The sequence below is a fragment of the Pteropus alecto genome, unplaced genomic scaffold (genome assembly GCF_000325575.1).
Source record: "Pteropus alecto unplaced genomic scaffold, ASM32557v1 scaffold92, whole genome shotgun sequence".
NCBI classification, from domain to species: Eukaryota; Metazoa; Chordata; class Mammalia; order Chiroptera; family Pteropodidae; genus Pteropus; species Pteropus alecto.
In genome coordinates, this window is record NW_006432447.1 from 7,534,300 (window position 1) to 7,550,515 (window position 16,216).

Below are 16,216 nucleotides of genomic sequence, written 5' to 3' on the forward strand. Positions count from 1 at the left end.
GGTAAGAAGTCTGACTACCCTGAGGCTACTCTGCTGGGAGGAAGCACCACTTTGTCATGCAAAAAGCCCTCAGGGAAAAAAATGTTGGGCGGGCCCCAGCTGTTCCTGCCTCCAGCTGTTGGAGTTAATCCCGCCCAGAACCCAGACACTGGAGCAGAGAGTCTGCCAACCCCTGCCCAAATTAGATTCATGAGCAAAATAAATGACTGTTGTTGCTTTAAGCTATGAAGTTTTGAAGTGGTTTGTTATGAAACAAAAGATAACCAGATGCTCTCTTTATCGGGCTTTTTCCCCACAAATTAAAAACATCAGTTTGCTGAGTCACATAAAGTAACATTATGTTGATTGTTATTATTAAGTCTATTTTAGACACTGAAAAAACATTTTGTTTGTGGATGTTAATCCAGGCATAACTTAATAATTGGCTGCCTAATGACATATATGAGCTATTGTGTGTGTGTATGTATGTATGCAAGGCAGTTTACGTTATCTAGGAATTTTACTAAATGTCCAGTTCCTCTCATGAGAAAAAATGCTTTAAGTAACAGTCCCCTTCATCTCAATGAACTTGTGAAAACCATGCCCTGAAGTCAGATTAATTGAGTCTAGTGCCCAAGTGCTCCACCCTCCAGCTCTGTTCCAAGCTGGGCTCCAGCCCACAATCAGCTATCTAGCAATCAGGGTGGTTTACTGAAGGCCACTATCTACCTTCCTCCTAACCAGCAAGAAACTACCTACTCTGCATTTCTAGGCAAACTTGCAATGACTGTTAAGACGAAGTAGATTTCTCCAGCAATCCAGATAATCTGAAGAAAACCCCTTCAACTTTCACAGATGCTCCGCTTGGGAAGAAGGGCCTTGTTATGGCATAAGAGTTGGCTCTGAACCATAGAATACTGACCTGATGCCTTTCAAATAATATTTGACTTTATAATATTATGCAAACTGCGGAGGCATATAATCAGCATAAGTGAACTCATTTTGCTCCTTTTCATTTCCTGTTTCTTCTGCCTGTAAAGCCTGTCTCCCCTTCTTGAGTGAGTGAGTGAGTGAGTGAGTGTGTGTGTGTGTGTGTGTGTAATTTTATCCTTCAAATGTCCCCTCTCCCATCAAGGTGGAGTTAATCATTCATTGATAACATTGCTTCTTCAATCTATAAAGCCTTTTCTCTAACAAGCAAGCTTATCATTAAAAAAAAAAAAAGGCAACGACAAACCTACGGTCCTGTGGAATACATGGAAAAAGAATAAGAGAGAATCCCTACAACTCCTGGCAATGTTCCATCAGGCTGAAAACAGGCTGACGTGATCTGTGTTTCAGGGATTAGAATTCAATAGCAGAAATGAGTCAATTAAAATATCAACCAGAATGCTGTCTGTAGATAAAATGCTTTTGCACAGGGGGTGCAACGTAACCTGAACTGCTAAATTTTAAGGGCCAACTGATTTGCATCTCAATCTCTTTTCATGTTATTTTCTTGGCAAAAGTTAATAAGGAGCCACTCAGCATAGGAAAGATAGGTCCTCTTTATCTGCCTCAGCAAGAAACATACAAACACAATGAACTTTGAGTTTTCCTAACTCGAGTGCTTTTGTTTGACCTGCAGTGGGCAAAGCCTGCTGTCCCAAGTAAGTTAATCTAAACACCAGCCCCACCAACTGATATTGGTTATTCTATTCGTTTATTAACAATTCCAATCCCAAAGGCTATTCAGGCACTAGATGGCAACTGGCACTTTATGGCAAACCCCCAAAACTCATGAGCAACACGTAAAAAGTCATAAATGAACACTCTTCATTCCACCATCAATCCTAAAGAAATCACATTTTTACCACTCATTACTTAAGAACACGTGTAGCTATGCAAAACATTCCAAGCCAAAGGCTGTACAAACACTGAGTGCTAACAGGTTCTATGGGACAAAAATCCATGTGAAACCTACAGAGGGTCATACAAGACCACCCTTGATTTTGTTACAAAAACAAGAGCAGTAATGTTTTTGACATTCACTGTAGAATTAACTGTGCTTAACATGTCAATTTAGAATGATCATAACAGAGTCTGCATTACAACTGATACCCAAGGTGATAGGATAACTTAATACTTGATACTTTAAAAACCTAGACAAAAGTAGAGGGAAAAATTTACTTCCTCTCTCACTGACCAAACCCAGGTCTTCCTCCAAAAGTGTATAAGTTCCTGGCACTGGACAAACAATAACACTGGCATATTCTAGCAAAGAAGAAATGTGATATCAACTTACTTAACAGTTGGCAATAGAGGGCCTGTAAACTTCTCTTCATGGTATCATCTGGTCCTTCTTGTCCTCCAGTTTATTCATGATTCTGTCTAGGAAATTGGGAGAAGAAAATTGTTATATCTGGGGAACACGATTAAAGTCAATCATCAGAAAGACCTCCATGCAGCATGATCCTAGTTTTAAAGCCTAAAATACCTGACTCTGAAGAGGAAAATTCTTGAAATGGATATACCTTAATTTAATTTACAACAGTTATGTTATAAAACCACCAATTAATCAATTGGTCAAATCCTGAAACTATACACAGCACTGAAGGGAACTTATATGGGTAACTAGAGAGTAAGAATCTGGCTTTGAAATTTTCAAGGGCTTTCAATTAATCTCCCCTGAATCTCTAGTTTTGAAACAGGAAAAATAAGAAATTTCTAATCTCATTTCCACTATGATGCTTATTGAAACACTCAAAAAGCTTTACCACACTTGAAATTGTATTAAACAACTTTTCTATTATTTTCCGATTATAAGATACCTCTACTACAGAAAAGTTGAAAAATATAGCTAAACCAAAAATATAGATAATATACAAGAAAATACAAATTGCCTATCTCCGCAGCCTTTTAAGAATTCTTGAGACTTCTACTGGTCTCTCTCATTTTATGTATTATACACTCTAATTATTTTCCCTAGTAGAATCATCCTCCTGTGCTGTAACTATTACATTACTACTTTATTTGAAATGGCACACAGTATTTCTTTAAGATAAATTCCTAGAAATGGAATCACAAGGACACATTTTATGGCTTTTGAAATATATTGCTAAATTGATCTTCATCAATATCAGTATATAAGGATATCTATTAGACTACAATATACTCAATGATGAAAATTTATAATTTCTTTCCATCTTTGCCAATAGGCATATATTCTATCTCATTGCTTTAATTTGTATTTTATGTTTATTAGTCATTTGTCTTTAGAACATTTTTCATTCACATCTGACAAAGATTCTTTAGTCAGGCTCTGTGAATCCTCTTCTTAGGCCATTACATGCATTTCTTGTAAAACCTAGTTTTAGCAAGAACCCTGCTAAGTCAGTTTAACCAGAATCCCCCACCCTCAATATCTGATCAGGCGCCACATCCTTCTCCATCCGCAGGTGATGATTATCCTGGCCTGCCTTCAGCAAGAATCCTGATAGGTCGGGTTAGCCAGAACCCCTGATATTTCTTCTCAGTAATATTCCATCCAATAATCCCCAACTCTGTTCCTTGCTAAATTCTCACTTGCTCATGCTGTTTTAGGATTTGAACCCAATTTCTCTTCTCCACGGTAAAATCCCATTGCAGTGGTTCATATACCTATCTCCACATTCCGGAGTAAAGTCTGCCTTACCATTTTTTAACAAGTGTCATCGCGTACTTTTATCTTTAAAATATTCTTCAGCTATTTTCTACTGGCATGCTGTCTTTTATTTCCATGCTACACCAAATGGAACGGATTTATCTTAAAAAAAATTTTTTTTTATTTGGATATAATTCACATATCAGCAAATTCAGCCTTTAAAGTGTATAATTCAGTGGTTGTCAGTGCATTCAAAAGTTTGGCAACCATCACCAGTACCTAATTCCAGAATATTTTTATCACTCTGAAAAGGAAACTTCCATGTTCATTAGCAGTCATTTTCAGTTCGTTATCCCCTCCCGCCAGCCCCTGGCAACCTAATCTATGGATTTGCCTATCCTGTACATTTCACATAAATAGAATCATACAATACATGGCCTTTTGTGTCTGGCTCATCCACTTAGTATGTTTTCAAGGTTTATTCATGATATAAGGCATGTTTTTGTTTTGTTTTGTTTTTGTTTGCAAGAACACACACACACACACACACACGCACACGTTATCATGATTACAGAGGCCTTCCACAGTCCAGAATTACACAAACAGTTGCTTGTGTTTTCTTCTGGTATTTTTTATTTCCTTTTAGATCTGTTTCTGGACTTCGTATTCTGTTTTACTTCTGTTTGCTCATTCTCCCATTATGATGATAAGTGTTGTTTAAATTACTCTTGGTAGAAATAGTCCTCCATATTTACTCTTCTTTTTAAGGTTTGTCTTGTTCTTTGAGCTTGCTTTACCCTCAAATTAATTTTAAGGTCATTTTATTAAATTCCAGGAAAATAATCATTGGGATTATAGTTAGAATTATAGTTGGAATTCTACTTGCTTTATTAATTTGGGAGAGACCTGATCTTTTCAATGTCCAAGTATGATGAGGAGAAAAATAAATGATATTTTAGATTGTATCTCTAGAGATGAGAAGAATTCTTTTCAGAGGATGAGAAATGCTTTTGGAGGGGAGAGGGACAATAGCTCAATGAATTCTTTGCTTAGGAAAACTGATGCACCTTTGAGTGTCATCTGGATGAATAAGAGGGAGAGAGAAAGATAGTTAAGTTACTCTCCATTATAAAAATAACAGGTCTGAGTTCCCAAAGGCTAAGAAAGAGAGGGTAAGTGATCCAGAAATGAGAGAGGCTGAGATGATAAGAGATACTGAGACAAAAAGAGGCAACTCCAAAAGACAGCAGCAAGTGGTGGGAGCTAAGAATAAAGGATAAAGCGAGAAGTTCTCCACAGGGGGATGATCCGTGAACTTTAACATATATGTGCAATATTTAATTTTTCACTGTTTCTTTTTTTATGCTGTTTGTTCTTATATACTACATGTTTTCCTTCTCCCCCATAATACTTATCAACCACCACTAGTATCCTCAAAACCTCAGCAAAAGTCTTGTACAAAATAGCTTGTATTGGTACCCAATAAATGTATAGTGAATAAATGAATGAATGAGTAAATGAATGATCAAGAAATAGGAGAGCGGAGAAACAGCTGTAGTTTATGATGATCAACAGGAACATACACCCCTCAATCATCTCTGGAGTTGCTTAGTGAGTTTTGAGAAACTGTTAGACTTTCCACAAGGCAAGGACTAGAGTCATTTTATTCACATTTCAAGAAACAATTGAGCCCATAAATCTGGAACATTTGGGATCATCTGGGTCACACAGGGCCATCTCAACTACAAGCACCATATGGCCTAGTACTTATTCCAAACTGATCTTTATTCAGGTCTTTCTGTGGAGTTTTGTATGTTTTACCTTCATTTAAGTTCTATAGTTTTGTTAATTCCTAGGCATCTCATGTTTATTTATTTATTTATTTTTTGCCACTGTGATGGAATTTGTGTTTCCACTATATTTTCTAATTGCCTTTATACGAAAATGATTGAGCTTTGTATATTAATTTTGTGACCTAACTGAACTCACTGTTGTAATGATGGCTGAGTCTCTTGGGTCAATTGTGCTGTTATGGATGGATGGCGAGCCACAATCAGATTCCTTCAAAAGTCTCTTTTTAACTGTATAGTAGGAAACATTAATTGTATCTGGTCCTTCAGGGAATAATTTAGGAGCTCCACAGATGACAACTAATTTCTGGAATGAAATCTCAAGCAAGTACAGAGTTTTACAGCCAAAAGGATGAATAAAAGCAAAAGGAGAGGAGAATGATGAACACATCTGACCGAACATGCAGAGACAGCAGCACAGCTGGGGATCTCACTATTAGCTCAGGAGAAACAAGGGGGTACAAGTTACCTGAACCACTCACTCTTCAAAGAGAGAGCGAGCTTAATAGGATCCTCCCTCTCTCATTGACTTAAATGAGGCAGTTATAGTTCCATTGACTCAGGAGGAAATTTCTCTATTGTAGAACACTGAAAATGTTCCAGTTAGAAATGTCCATGCAGCAAGGAAAAAGTAATAAAGAGCCAAAGGAAAAGCTCTGATATTTGATATGCAGATTGACTTGAAATGATAAGTTTACTGAGAACAAATAAAGAATAGCTAGAAAATCCTGGAAGACAAAAACAAAAAACTCCCAATAAGGTGGGGTTAGGGGAGGAAAGAGCTGCCAGCCCTACCAGACATTAAAACATACTCTAAAGCTTCCATAATTAAAAACAATTTGATATTGATACATGAATAGACCCAATTTTATATGGAAATTTAGGATATGATAAAGGCAGCACACCAAATCAGTGGGCAAAAAGATGAACTTTTAAATAAACGTTGTTGAGAGCACGGCAGAGTAATGCAAAAAAAGATGACAGTGCCCATTCCAAACACCATGCGCCAGCATAAGTTCCAAATGGACCAGACATTTAAATGTGAAAAAAGTAAAGCATACAAGCACTAGAAGAAAATATGGATAAATTCTTCTGTTACTTGAGAATAGAGAAGCTTTGCTAACTCTGAGTCAAAGCTGAATAAGGAAAAAAGGTCAACTCTATTACATAAAAAAACTACACAGTAAAAATACAATTAGTAAAAGTACAAACAAAAACACAAAAAATATTCAACTTATAACAAGCAAAGAGTTAATATCCCTAACATTTATTTGTAATCCCAGAATCCATACTCGTGGTGTTTTAGCAATCATTTGCAGACATGTGTAGAGTGGCAGAAAATGAGTTGCTCAACGTGCCATGTTCCCAGCTGGGATCATACAAGGCAACGTTCTGTCTTGTTTCAGCTCTCACACCGTGAACAAGTGTCCTTTCTTGAAGCCATTTTGTGGCATTTCTGTGCTTTTTCTTGATATCTGTTTGAAATGGCCTCAAGCATAGTGCTCAAGTGCTGTCTCTTGTGTTCCTAAGTGCAAGAAGGCTGTGATGGGCCTGACAGCCAAAATACGTCTTAGATAAACTTTTTTCAGGCATGAGTTATAGTGCTGTTGCCCTGGAGTTCAAAGTTAATGGGTCAACAATATATATTAAATAAGGTATCTTTAAACAGAAACATATAAAACAAGGTTACACATTGATCGGTTGACAAAAATGTGACCAGAGGCTCATAGGAACCTAACCTTGTATTTCTTCTAGAAGCAATGGTTCAGTATTCACTAAGTATTTGAGACAACTTCATTAACACAACTACCATGAATAATAAGAATCAACTGTATTTGAGTTGAGCTTTACAATATTTTGTGAAGCAAAAATGAAGATGGCCAACAACAGAGCTTTAACAAAACAGAACAAGGGCTCTACACCTCTCTAGGACAAGAGAAGATCTGATTAAGCTGGTAACCAACATACCTTAGAGTGCCCTCCAGGAAAATAATGAGTGGGGAGAGGAATAGGACAGATGAAATATCAACTAACAACAGGCTTGTGAAGAAATGTGAAAGGAGCATACTCTTCCATTTTACAGGTGGGACAGAGACACCAAGAAGTTAAGGTCTCTGCTCAAGATCAAATGGCAAGAACTTGAGCTAGTTCTTGACTTCTCTGATCTTTATATTCCTTATTTATAAAAGAGATAAGAAGAGTACTTGATGTGCTAGCTGCAAAGCCTGAGACAATGCAGCAAAGCACTTGCCCCAGTGCCTGGAACACAGTAAGTACTCAGAGCAAGTTAGCAACTATTTCCCAATAGCAGAAGGCAAGATAATGACATATCAGGCCAGAGCTCACCAACTGTCTCTTAAATTTAAATTTGCTTCGCTTAAACTAGAAATGAACCAAAGGCTTTTGGGCTACTCCCCAAAGAGCCCCTTTTGTTAAATCCAGTATCTTATTTACAGTGGATTTAGAAATTACACTTAGGGGTATAAATTGAACTTTAAGGTTCTTATTTATTATTTATACCTTTGTCTTCCTTAAAAAGAATCTGAGGGAGCTTACTGCTAGATGCAACTTGTACAAAAGAATTATTAACACATCAGAAAGAGAGATCCAAAATTATGTGGAGGAAAGGGAGGATTAATTTTACCATCAGATGCAATGAGACAATACATTTCCCTTGGAGCTTCCTGAAAATAAAGACTGAAAGGGTAGCTAGCATCATTTTTTTTCTGGCTGCATAAATGGAAATATATTTTTTACTTTTGTTTAGAAATATAAAACTTTCCTGCCACTAACTTCTGAGGAAAGATCATTAGACAGATCATCTTTTGATAATCATTAGCATCCTCAATAGCAGTTGCATAGAATATGAACAGAATATTCTTATCATAGCTGCTCCTTATTAACCCGCAACAAAAGCTAAGGTCATTGTAATAAGAAGTAATTCAGGGAAAGCATACCAGTAAGCAGCAGAAGCACTATGCTGTAGGTAGAAAAATCAGACAGGCCTGCCACCGAGTAGCTCTGTCATGTGACCTTGGGCAAGTTACTTTTAACGTCTCTGAACCTCAGCTTTCTCATCTGTAAATAGGCTGACACCTAAATCAGAGGATTGCTGAGAGGATTAAATGAAGGCACCTACTGTGTGCCTGGAATACTGTATGTGTCTCTTTTTTCTGAGCTAATGGGTATACAGACATGCTGTTTTGGGTCATTTGGGGACAAAGAGAAACTGGGAAAACAGAAGGAACCGACTGATATTGAGCAAGTCACCCCAGGGCTCGAGCATCATGAGTGTTGGATTACTTCAGGAAGGCAAATACGAAGGTTTCTCAGGCTCACATGACATAAGTCACAAAAGGCTGCATGTATCCAGAGGGCTGGGTTTGGGTTATAATGGAGTTTTTAGTCAAATTCTTTTGATATAGATGCTTTGCATATTAAACACAGGAATATCTTTCACTTCCACAAAGAAATAGATGTTCTCGCTCATTCTTCTTGCAACTTGTGGGCTCTTGTAGTCTATCTTCCAAATTTTCTCACTTTTGTGCAAGAAATATTTCACTTTCCTCCGAACCGGTGATCAACAGTGTGAGCAATTATAGTGGCTGTTATTTTGTCTCAGGTCCGAGAATTTATAGGGACTATAATGAACTAGAAAGAATAGGGAATAATGTTTTTTGGCTCCCGCCAATTGTCAGCAGGCAAAAGGTCTTTATTTTATTATTTTCTTAAAGAGACTTAAAGTCCTTTCAAAAATGTTTTCCCTAAATTTCAAGGGAAGCCAGATATGTAATCTTATTTTAAAATACTAGCTATTAATTCATGTGGGCCAACACTGCAAGCCAAAAGAAATAGGAGTGTGTGATTTCTGATTTATAAGGCTTTCCTGATGCAGATCCCGCATGAACACTTTTCTGGCAAACTGAGGGCCAGAGCATCTGTCTGTGGTGAGAATCACACTGATGGAGGAAGTGGGGGAAGCGGGGCAGATCCGCCCTCCAGCCCAGGCTTCGTTCACCTAGTCCTCCAGCAGCCCTGCAGCCCAAGCTCTCAGGAAACTTTAAAGGATAAAAAACACCTTCAACAGAACTCCTTTTCTCTCTTTCCCATCATATTTACTTCTCTGAAAAATAAAATACTGGAGGTTGTCGGGTTTAATGAGACACTGAAATCCAAACAAAAGGAAAAAAATCATTCATCTGCTAAGGAAAAGTCTATGAAAGGGAAGCAGCTACTGGCATACCTCATTTTATTCACTTCACTTCGTGCTTCTCAGGTGCTGCAATTTCCATAAGCTGACGGGAAGACCCTCCACCAGCAAAAAGATTATGATTCACTTTATTGCGATATGAACTTGATTGCAGTGGTCTGGAACTGAACCTGCGACATCTCTGAGGTCTGCCTGTAATGCAGATTCTGTTTGGAAGCCTGAGAAGTAACTGCCTGAGTGTTCCTCCAGACCAGCTGGAGTTTATCTGCATTTGCTGAGGGAGGGTGTTCTGCTATCCATAGCCACTGAAGTCAGCAATGGGGTAAAAATAGGACCAGGAGCTTGAGGCTTATTAGAATGACACAGATCTCCTTCTTCTGGCATTAAGGTGTATTAAGACCATTTATCTCATTTGAGGAGACAGAGAGGTGCTTGTGCAAGGTGAAGAACACATACCACACTTCCCTTTTATGGTTTTAGAATTAAAACCTGAACATTGAGGTCAGGGAATTAAATGATATTGTAGCAATGCCAAATGCTAAAAGGACATGTTCTATCATTTTGACTGCACTGCGTATGAAGAAGATTATTTCTTGTCCACAGCAAACTCATTTTTCTTTTTTCTTTTGCAGTGTCTGAAAAACACCTTCAGATATTGAATTCGAGGATCTAAAAAATACGTGTATTTCCTTTGGGCAGCAGACATTTTTTCTGAAAGACGTGACAAGTTTTTACAATGGGATGGGCTGCAAGACCATAGGAAGTTGACAAAGCTATTATCAGAATGTCTTACATGTGGAAAGAACATTCAAATCCATGACGCGTCCTTTGAATAGGCAATACATTTCAGTATGCAAAATTATTCACAATATCAAAGTCATTACTAAATTTTAATTTTGACCTCTCTTTTTTTTCCCATTCTCCTTCCTTAGTTCCTTTCATTCCACTTCATCCACCTAAAGGCTTCTGTAATATTTGAGCTAGTATGAAGACAGTTTTAATCTGTGGTTCTGTTTTAGTCTTTCAAAATACATATGTCACTTATGTCAAGCAATTCCACAGGACAGGTAAAGTCTATTGAACATAATGCACAGTTCGAATAAAAATTACAATCAACCAAAAAAATATGTGGGCAAGAGTAGGGTGGGCCAACATAAAACAGTTGCAGCCATCACTGGAAGAATAAAGATTAAGGTCACAGGTAAGACCAGTTCCGGCAAGCTCAGTTGCATGGTTAAGTCATGGCATTCCAAGCATTGCCTATGATTCTCAACTTTATGCCTTGCTCTCGGAAGCATGACTAATGTAATAATTTCCCCTCATCTGTGAAGGCCTTAAGTAGCTCATTTAACTATGCTGATAATTCCACCTTCCTTTGACGACTGGCAGGGCTACAATATCCAAAAGTGCCAAGACTGGTGTTCCCCAAACCAGCTGATGGTCAGGATCTATTTTTAAAATAGATTCCTACGTCTCTTTCTCAGGAATCCTAATTACTAGGTTCTTCAATGGGGCAATCTGAAAAAGTACTCAAGATGGCTCTCACGATAAGCAGGGATAGAAACCCAAAAACCTAAGCTAGCAGTTCCTAACCATGACTGCACATTAGAACTCTGGAAAAACACACTAGACCAATTAAATCAGACCCCCTGAGGGACTGAGGGAAGCTCCCAGGGGATTCTAATGTACAGCTGGTCAAGAAGCAGGGACCCTCGCCCCTGCCTCAGAGAGAACTAGAGTCACAGTGAGGCCAATCCCACTTGTTTTCATTCCTGAATCTGGCAGTTTTACCAGAGATGGAAGAAGTGGGATGATAAATGAAACCACATTTGCAAGTTATATTCAAAACAGAAAATGAGTGATTCAGAATTTCTTAAATATTTAGATCCACAGCCTTTCATGCAATTCAAGTTTTAAGCAACATGAATTCTTTGCGTTTTTTTCTTTGGTAAACCTCTCACTTGTCTCTGCTACTTGCTTCTCAGGGATGTCCAAGATTGAGGAGATAATGACTGAAAGGGAGAGAGACTGAGGTTCAACGAAGAGGGTATGGAAGCCACGTGCAGAATCATAAAGGCATGAAACCACCTTAATCTCTAAATCGCTTGTTCTCAAGACGGGTTGATATTCCTTTTCCTGAAGGCTGCATTCAGAGGTGAAACACAGAGAAGAGCTGATGCTGCAAATTCTGAGGGTGGAAGGCCACATTAAAAGGGTCCCCTACCCTGAGGGGGACCACAGCCGAAAGCACAGAGAGAAGCAGGGCAGGAGGATACAGTACGAGCAGCAGTGAGTCTGGAGGTCTATTTCTTTGGAAAATATGAGTGCCGCCACGTTAAAAGCAAATGAGACATGATGCCTACCCTTAAGGAGCTTGCAGTTTAGCAGGAGAGAATATCATGTCAAAAACCACTCAATAGCCAGTTTTGTCCCTAACAGCTGCATTAGACAAATCATTACACTATAACCAATTATGACAAATTAGAGAATGCTGTTACTCTTCTTGACTTACAGCATCCCTACCTGTAAAACAGGCATCACACCTATTCTGCAAGGTTGTTTTGAGAATAAAATGGCATTCTTATCGCTTCAAAGAAAGTTGGAGCAAAAAAAAAAAAAAATCACCAAGGTTTTTGAAGAAGATGTGATCTCAGCTAAACTTTCAAGGTTAAGAAGGATTTTGAGAAGAAGGTAAAGGTGGAAAAGTTCAATGGTGCCAAGTGCGAGCAGCGAGGCAGGAGTTTGAGGATGAGTACACTGAACAGCAGAAGATGTACCACTGGCTGCTTTAAAATTCCTATAAAACACAATTTTGGATATAATGTGACTGGCTCTCCAGCTTCTCAAACAGGGTTCTCATCTTCTGGGGATGGGAAAGATATTTAAAGGATGCCGAGGGAACACTGATAGGGAAGTGGCAGATAGCAGTTGAGAAGCACAGAGATGTAGGCTAAGTCCTCAAGGTTCAATCTTCCCAGCAGAATGACAAAATAAACGCCTACCCGTGAGATAGCTGGAGTGTCACTGTCCTGGAAGTCCCAAACAGCTACAGGACCCAGAGTCATCCCCACCGATGTTCACATAGCATTAGACGACCACCAGCAGGTGGTGCCAAACCCAGGTTTACACTTGGATAGATCCTGGATAGAACTGGACCCTCAGATACCTAGACTGGCTAGCTATGGAGCTCATTTTCATCGCTGCAATAACTTCACAGTAATGTAACCACACGGTTTAGCCAGTGGTTCTCAAAATGTCCACAGACCAACAATGCTCAGGAATTTATTAGAAATGCGAATTAGTAGGCTCCACCCAAGACCCAGTAAATCAGAAACTCTGGGCGTAGCACCCAGTAACCTGTGCTTCAAAAAGTCCTTCAGGATGCACACTAAAGTTTGAGAACCCCTGCTGTGCAGAGAAAATTTCTGAACCCATTTATCATGTTATAGTAGGATTTTACTCTACAACTGTTATCTTGGACAAATCATTTTCATCTTCACAAGACCAATAAATGAGGAAAGAGTTGGAGGAGAAAGATCCATCACCAAGGTCTCTTTCACTGATTTACCAGTGGAGAAAATGTTTACATTTCATTAGTTTAAAGGGATTGTTGTTGTTAGCATTTGTGGCTCTTGTTGAGAGTATCAGCAGGGTATGTCTGAATTCTAATGGAAAATTTAGAAATTCCAATCATTTCCATTGTGCAACTTTTTAGACGAGTAATATTAACACTGTGTGAGTAACCCCACATGGGGAAGGTGTATTAAAACATGGGCTTTGTGGTAAGAAGACCAACAAAATAATTGTAATGTATTTGCCTCTGCTGTGGTTATACACAACCAGTAAGAACTAGATCTTTCACTGAATTAAAATTCTAAACACAGGCAGCCAGAATTGATTTAAATGATTAAATCCTAGAACAATTACTTTCAAATAGACCTCTCACCCAGAACCTAAAAGACTTAACTACGACAGCCAATACTTAAAGGTAAATCAAATGTATAAACCATTTGTGCCTTGCAAATCAACCCAAATTAAAGTCTAAAATTCAGAGGTGTAAAGTTGAAGAAAATTGAGCTATACTTCAAAGAAATCAAACGAGGATGAGCCTGGATTTTTAAAAACAATTGGCCATCTGTTTTCTCTCCTCGAGCTATCAATATATACTGACATTTGGATGCAGGCTTTCTAAATTAAAATGTGAGTTCTGTGAAATTTTATCCATCATGTCTGCCATTGTATCCTCAGTGCTTAGAATATGGTCAGGCACATAGTAGGTATTCGGTATAATTATTAAATAAGTGCATGGATGATCCTGCAAAACCGATGTAGGTAGTATTGTCAAACAGAATTTTCTGTGATGACAGAGATGTCCTGTAAGTTGTATTGTCTGATATACTAGCCACTAGCTACAGGTGGCTACTGAGCATTTAAAACGTGGGTAGCATAACTGGGGAACTGAATTTTAAATTTAAATAGCTGCATGTAGCTAGTGGCTACCATATTGGGCAGCACAGTTATAGAGGCTTGAGAAAATGTGTGTGGGGAGAAAAACAACAAAAGAACAGAAAAATGAGTATGTAATGCAGAAAACATTATTTCTGACACTGGGAAGTGGTTTAAGTAAGAGCAGAATGGTTGAGCAATGCTTCCTGGGCTCCAGATTCTTTCCACTTTCTCTTCAATCCACTAGAGGCTGTGGCAGCAGCTGTTGAGGAAGAAAGGACTGAGTTTCAGATTTAAGGAGGAGCATCTGTACTCTCCCCCCACCATGAACAACATGGTTCTGGACCCATGGACACAACAGCTGGTCAAAGGAAACTTCCAGGTTAAAAGAGGTATATAAGCATCCATAAATTTATGATATGTGTTGCTAAACTATTTTAGGAAAGGAATACATTAATCTACGTGGCCACCATCATAATTTGAAACTATATATTCTGGAAAGGGACACTACTTGTTTTGTAATTATCTAATTCGATTCCATTTGATTAGCAGCTTAAATACTATTAGTAGGTTCCAAGCTCATGGGCTACATGGTGAGAAAAAACTCTGTGAGATCCCTATTCAAAATGACTCTCAGTATTTTGTTCACTCAAAAAAGCAGGACATACAATATTCTATTTTATTTTTTAATCAAGAGTTCTGTTTTGGTAGAAGCATTAGAAGAAGCTTGCCATCTATCTCTTGCCCATATTAACTACGTATCTGTCCATCTGGTTGGATCATGAGACCAAAGCCTACCACTTACTGGTGGCCAACTCAAACTGCAGGTAAGAAAAAGTCTAGAAGAATCATGCTGGAAGGAAATAGAGAAGATTAACTCTAAATATTGAAACAAAGACTAAAATCCTATAAATGACACAACTGTATAGAGTAGTATTTCTCAACTTTTTCATTATTCCCTCCCTTAGAAGACTTTTTGGACATTTTTGCCCAACTATTCCCCCCATGAAATGTTAATACCATAGATAAACTGTATGTTTGTTCATGTAGTGTATGTACATCTCTGTTTTATACAAAAACCATAAGTATGAAGCTTACTATTTTTATTTAATGCAGGGTTAAAGATGACTACATAAACATTTTAAGTTAAAAGATAAAGTTAAAAAATTAACATTTAACTTAACTATATAAATGTATTTGCTAATTTAATATAATTCACTTATATAGTGTATAAAATTGAATATAAAATTAGTAATTTATATAATTATATAAATGAATTAAGAAAACATTCGAAACTGTTTATTTTCCCCTTAAAAGCAAAATAATTGAAAAAGCTAAATTTATTATAAATTATTTTTAGTAAACTTAATTTTGCCTGATGTGAGTGAATGATTTTTAACTTAGCTATGTGCTAGATATTGTTAGTATTTTTCTTTTACATATGTGATATAATAAATGATGGGCTGGATAACTTTTACAGGATAATAACATGTAAACTATTTTTATTTAATTCTGAAGGCCCAAATTACGCACAAAAGCACTGAAGGTTAACGATAAACAATATCCCCACTGTACCAACAGTTATACGCAGACTACCACCAGCTACATGACTCTGAGACTGAGGAGCTGATTGAAAGTCCTCCAATTATAATCACATCAATTTGCCATAGTTATGTAGCGCTGAATATACTTTATGTATCTTCCATGAACTAAATGTCAATGCTGCTTTTATGATATCCAAGAAAACCTAGTGAGAGAAATTATATGCCAAGGAATAAGATTTTGTTGGGTAGGATTAAGTTTTGGAGGCCCACGAACTATTGCAATATCTAAGACTTGAACCACTCTAACGCCTCTCTCTCCTCAAGAACCAATTTCTGTATCCTTGGGGCAAACTGCCCCTGTTGGAAATACATAGTCAAAAGGCACAGAGCAAAAGTCATTTCAATATCTTGCCATGTGACGCAGAGCAGAAGTATGTCTACAGAGATGGTTTAAAGTCTATGTAAACTTTGTCACAATGGGCAGTGTTATTGTACACACTTCCCTTTTCTCTATATTCCTTTTAGTTCATTACTGTCTCCTCTTCCTCTGCTACTTCTTAAATGT

At 37.8% G+C, this 16,216-nt stretch overlaps 1 protein-coding gene across 2 annotated transcripts in view; it reads right to left on the reverse strand.

Moving 5' to 3' along the window:
* TMEM108 (transmembrane protein 108) overlaps nucleotides 1-16,216 on the reverse strand; it is a 278,922-nt gene that overhangs the window by 139,368 nt on the left and 123,338 nt on the right. Inside the window, exon 3 of one of the 2 annotated variants that reach the window (XM_006907241.1) lies at nucleotides 2,264-2,345. In XM_006907241.1, the coding sequence (XP_006907303.1) occupies nucleotides 2,264-2,303 (40 nt within the window). In that variant the 5' untranslated portion in view covers nucleotides 2,304-2,345. Of the gene's footprint in view, nucleotides 1-2,263; nucleotides 2,350-16,216 lie in introns of both variants that reach the window. The other variant, XM_006907240.1, reaches the window with a different exon arrangement.